Genomic DNA, 5,803 nt, shown 5'->3' on the forward strand with positions numbered 1-5,803 from the left:
ATATATTTAGATCACGCAGACACGGCATCATCAACTAGCTGCAATAACCTCTCTAAGAAGTCAGAGGTCTTCATTTAAACAGTTCATGAGGAACGTTCAAAGTTCAAACACACTATCTTGTACGCAATTTGCATATCATGATCCAAGAACCAATCAATCAAATACTCAGAATTAAAACAAACTAATAACAGATAAAAAGAAAAGGCAAAAAAAAAAAAAAAGGCTATAAATACATGTCCACACTTATTTCAAAGCTCAAAGCAATATCTCCTAACTACCTTGCAAGCAATCTAACACTACCTATACTTTCCTTCAATGGCATCCAAAACCCTTCCATATGCATTTTTCACTCTCCTTTTCTTTCACCAATTCCACTTCTCTTCAGCACAAACGACAACTGTGGTGAAAGCCGCATACTGGTTTCCCGAGAGTGGATACCTAGCTTCCAGCATCAATTCCACACTCTTCACCCATCTATTTTGTGCCTTTGCCGATCTCAACTCAACCACATACCAAGTCACCGTTTCTTCGTCACACTCAGCTCCTTTCGCAAACTTCACCACCACTGTGCAACAGAAAAACCCTTCAGTTAAAACCCTCTTATCCATCGGTGGAGGAAATGCTAATGCTTCAACTTTTGCATCAATGGCTAGCCAAAACAGTACCCGTAAATCATTCATAGATTCCTCTATAAAGCTAGCCAGGTCTTACAACTTTTATGGCCTTGACCTTGACTGGGAGTACCCATCTTCAGCCACTGAAATGACCAACTTTGGCTATCTTCTCAACGACTGGAGAGCTGCAGTGGCCAACGAGTCTAAGACCTCTAACAAGACAGCGTTGCTTTTATCTGCAGCTGTGTTTTACACATCAAGCTACTATGGAGGTTTGAATTATCCTTTTCAAGCTATTTCAAACAGCTTGGATTGGATCAACATCATGGCCTATGATTTTTATGGACCCAGTTGGGCACCAAGTATGACTGAACCTCCTGCTGGGTTGTACAATATTACAAGAAGCCAAATTAGCGGAGATACTGGGATCAAAGCTTGGATTCAGGCTGTGCCAGCCAAAAAAGTGGTATATGGAATTCCATTTTATGGCTACGCATGGAGTTTAGTAAATGCTAATAACCATGGAATATTTGCACCTGCTAATGGGACAGCTACCGCTATATCCTCCGACGGGTCCATAACATATAGCCAAATCAAGGGTCTCAAAAATTTCACAGCAGTGTACAATTCCTCCATTGTTACAAACTATTGTTATTCTGGGACGACATGGATTGGTTATGATGATACGAATAGTACGTCTACCAAGGTTACATATGCTAAGGGAAAGGGATTGCTTGGTTACTTTGCATGGCACGTTGGTGCAGACCTAAATTCGATCCTTGCTCAAACAGGTTAGTATGAGTTTGTTTAATAATTTATATTTGCTTCAACTCGTGCAATATTTAAAAAGTGTCAAGGCCCGATGGCTGATTTTTGTGATGCATGTATGTATGAGAATGTTTCCCCTAATTGATTTTTAATAGCCTAGGGCGGCGCTAGTCTATATTAGGGGGTTCATTTCTGACTTCAAAAAAGGAAAAGAAAATTATATATATAAAAAATATTTTTTCTTTGTTAGTTTAATACTTTAATTTATTTTTAAAAATATTTTGCACACTCTGAATTAAATTTTACACATCTTTATTACAAGTATTTCAAACTCTAAGAATAAAAAGTAAGTGTTTGTGAATTGTGTCACTCTTTTTTATAAATTTATATTATATGTGTGAGTATATCTAATATTGACTGTGTGCATTACTTTTTATTATAGTGTTATTTGTGTGAATTATGATGTGTATAGATGTTTGTGTGTACAATATAAATATAATATAAATTTATATAATTTAATAATTAGGAAATAGAAATAGTTTGTTATATGTGTATATATTGTTATCATGTTATAATAACTTTTTGTTATAAAGTTAGTAAAATTTAAGAAAAAAAATTATAAAGTTAGTGTTTGTCCAAGCATTTGATTGGTTAAGTAAACATGTAGTGTATAATTTTATGTATAAATGAGTGTGGTTATGTGCCTCAATAATTAATACAAAGCTAATGAGTTTAGTTTTGTCATTTAGTTTAAAATATTTTTATAAAAAAAAAAAACAAATAGATAATAACAATTGCATAAAAATAAAAATGTTAGATAAACTTAACAAAATAAAATATTTATAGGCTCATAGCTACTCATATTGACAATAGATAGTCATAATGAACTATCATATATAATAATTAAAAATTTGTAGAAGAAAATTATTAAATTTCATGTATTAATTTTTTTTGTCGATAATTCGATATATTCAAATTCCTTTTTTATTAAAATTTTTTAATGACTTCCCTAAATAAAATTTCTAGAGCTGCCACTGTCTATATATATATATATATATAGGTTGCAATCATAGCTGATTAGCGTTTCAATACATGCAAATCACAAAAAAGAGAGAGGAAATTCTTCCTTTCATTATATGATACAATGTAAATTTACATGATAGAGATATAAAAGTGACAAATATGTATAATACTTGCCTTTTTTACGAATATGTACGATATTTACTACTTTTTATATGTCTAATTTTACGTTATAAGTACAATATTTTTTTTTTTTTGGGTAGAATTATAAGTACAATATAATATGAACATATAAATGTCGTTAAAAAAAAAGTAGTATTTAGTTAACATAGTTTTGGGCCATGAAGTGAGTTACAAGGCTGAATGGCAGCTCAAAAAAAGAGGCTGTCACTGTTTTTGAAGTCTGAAATCTGAACTTCTTCTAATAAAAAACAAACAAAAAAAAGACCAAAAAAAAAAAAAAAGGAGTCTCAACTCATAGATCCGTAATACTTTTAAGAAATTAAGGAAAACAGTAAACCCATTATTCAACCAAGACCTGAAACCCCACAATAATTCATAGTGCTCAACTTATAGTTGCGCAGACAACTATAAGTTGTGACTTTTCTTTTGAAGGGATTCTTTCCTTTAGTTGATTATAATCAGATAATTGATTATCATCATTCAAACTTATATACTCAGTTCCAAAACCTCAAACACGTCCGATGGTGTTCTTTCTTTCTTCTTCTTCTTCTTCTTCTTTTTTTTTTGGTTAAAGCATTCCTCGCCAAAAAAAAAAAAAAAAAAAAAAAAAAAAAAAAAAAAAAAAAAAAAAAAAAAAAAAATGATTTTTTTTTTTTTTTTGGTGTGTGGAAAATAATGACTAAATTACTTTATTTGACAAGGAATAATTTTCTTTCCACCTAAATAAAAATACTTATTTAAGTAAAAATACTTATTTTTGTTTGGATTTCTATTGTTTAAACTTTAAATAGTAGTATTATGTTTGTGCAATACACTAATTAATCAAAACTCATATCTAAACATTTTTTTTTTATAAATATGATTGAAATTAAATAATGAAAATTACTTTAAGTAATATGGAAAAAAACATATTGTGAAAGACCAAAGTTTCATAAAAACAATAAAACATAATACATTATTATATTAGATAATGCAACCCATTTTAAATTTCTTGAAACTGTGGTTAAGGGAATTTATTTTAGAGAAAACTATGTTAGCTAACTATGTATGACACTTGGGCGACATAGTGCTAACACTATGTATAAGGCCTTTTTTTTGTTAAAAAAATAATAATATGATTATAATAAATAATAAAATTTGTTCTAAATTTGCATAGAATTTTTTGTTAATTGATGCAGTTTTCTAAACTTCTTGAAATGTTGGCATAACAGTTTCACTACAACCAAATTATGTTAATAAATTTAAAGTACTCACGGTGCTATATGGCAAAACTTGTGTGTTGTACAATTTAGTGCTCATTTGGTTCAACTTTTTGGACCAAAAGAACACATTAGCCAACCCAAAAAGCGAAATTGAGTGTTTGGTGAAAATTTTTAAATGCAGCGTTTAGCCTCTAAAAACTTACTTTTCCGGATGCAACATTTATTATCTATTACTATAGGTACATACAGTGGGAAAATTATTATCTATTACCATAATTTGCTTGATGTAACACTTATTATTTTAAAGTTTAAACGCTTTTTTTTTTTTAAGGATTTTATGATCTAATTTGAACATAGTACATGTAACTTAATTTTGAATATTTTAGAGATAATAACTAAACGATTGTTTTTTTTTTACATAATTTCACAACTCTCAAATAGTGCACAAAAGTCTTATAATTTCATATGTAATGATTTAATTTTTTTGGTTTAAGTAGATTTTAGCCACAACTCACAACTTATATGTTCTATTACTTCTAGTTAATAATAACTTCTGGAGGGTGCAAATTGAACCAATTTGAAAAGTTTAGGATTTTAATGATTTTTATTTTAAAAAAAATTAAGATTTAATTTAAAACCGCATCAAACTATAGAGGAATTATTAGTTTACTGAAGTCTTTAATGAGTGAAAGTTATTTGACGACAGGAGAAGGTAATCATTAGCCACAGAGAAAAGATATTCTAGGATCTAGAGTTTATTCTTAAAAAAGAAAAAAGAAAAAGAAATCTAGAGTTTGTTATATAGTAAGTAGATGACAGGATGTTCTAATCTCTAACTTGTAATTCTTACTCTTGTCACAGCTTCAAGTGCATGGGGAGCATAGAATATAGAGGATCCGATGTAAAAGGCCATAACATCCTATCATATTATATAATATGATAGGATGTCATGGGTAACAATAAATTTGTAACAATAATAAGTTCATGAGCCTTGTAGCTCAACTGGTTGGCATACCAATTCTTGAAAAAAAAAAAAAAAAAAAACTAGTTGACATATTTTGATGTTTTGAAGACATTTTAAGGTACAAGTAATATTCCTCCATTGTAATCTTTTTGAATTATCAAAACATAAGGAAAAAAATAATGACCCAAAATTTGTCAAAATGCTTTTTTTTCCCCCATTATTGATATATGTTGTGATTTGTACACAATAATTAGAGTTGTGTTAATGATGGTTCATATGAAAGTAATGTTATCCTAATAAAAGTTTGTCAACTTAGCAAAATTTCAAAAAAAAAAAAAAAAAAAGAAAGAAAATTTGTGTGTATCTAACGTTACTTAATTTATGTGTAAAAAGGCTAATGAATAATATTTCTGATCTCCACTGAGAAAGATTTTAGCTTAAAGATCAGTTTGGTTCATATGAAGACTAAGCAACAAAACTTGGTTGAGTGCAAGTAACGCGAAGTGAGGTGAATATGAAAGAGAGAGAGAGTTTAGCCATTAAAGATCAGTTTGGTTCATATGAAGACGGAAGACCAAGCAACAGGCTGGGTGCAAAGTAAAGTGGAGAGAGAGAGAGAGAGAGAGAGAGAGAGAGAGAGAGAGAGAGAGAGAGTTTTTTTTTTGGCAAAGGGTAATTTTGACAATTCCAGACTTATAAGGGCTTATTGGACTATTGCTTTTTGTTGGAGCTAACTGGGCTTTGGACAGCCCAATTTAAGAAAATTGGATTTTTAGGTGAGTTTTATAACTGGCATTTTGGACTCTAAATGATCTTGGAACAATCATGATCACGATTTTGACAGCCTTAGAGGGAGGCGCTTCTCCCATCATTTTTCTCATAAACAAAAATCTAAAAAGGAAAAGAGGAGATAGAGATAAACTCGCACCAATTACAAAAGGTAGACCTTATATAGACAAAGTTATGAGCCAAAAAGTTAATTCTCTATAGATAAATAGAAAATCCCAACAAAAGGGAGTTTAGAGGCAACTTTCCATTTACTAAGGTTTGAT

The 5,803-nt window shown here is 30.1% G+C and overlaps 1 protein-coding gene across 1 annotated transcript; it reads left to right on the forward strand.

Annotated features, from left to right (window-relative positions):
* Nucleotides 1–263: 263 nt before the first annotated feature.
* On the forward strand, nt 264–5,032 carry LOC112023469 (class V chitinase). Its single transcript, XM_024056072.2, has 2 exons — nt 264–1,405; nt 4,649–5,032. Exons 1-2 carry the CDS (start codon nt 316–318, stop codon nt 4,669–4,671), a joined length of 1,113 nt encoding a protein of 370 aa, XP_023911840.1. The 5' UTR covers nt 264–315; the 3' UTR covers nt 4,672–5,032.
* Nucleotides 5,033–5,803: the final 771 nt, after the last annotated feature.

The sequence above is a fragment of the Quercus suber genome, unplaced genomic scaffold (assembly GCF_002906115.3).
Source record: "Quercus suber isolate HL8 unplaced genomic scaffold, Cork oak 2.0 scaffold_762, whole genome shotgun sequence".
NCBI classification, from domain to species: domain Eukaryota; kingdom Viridiplantae; phylum Streptophyta; class Magnoliopsida; order Fagales; family Fagaceae; genus Quercus; species Quercus suber.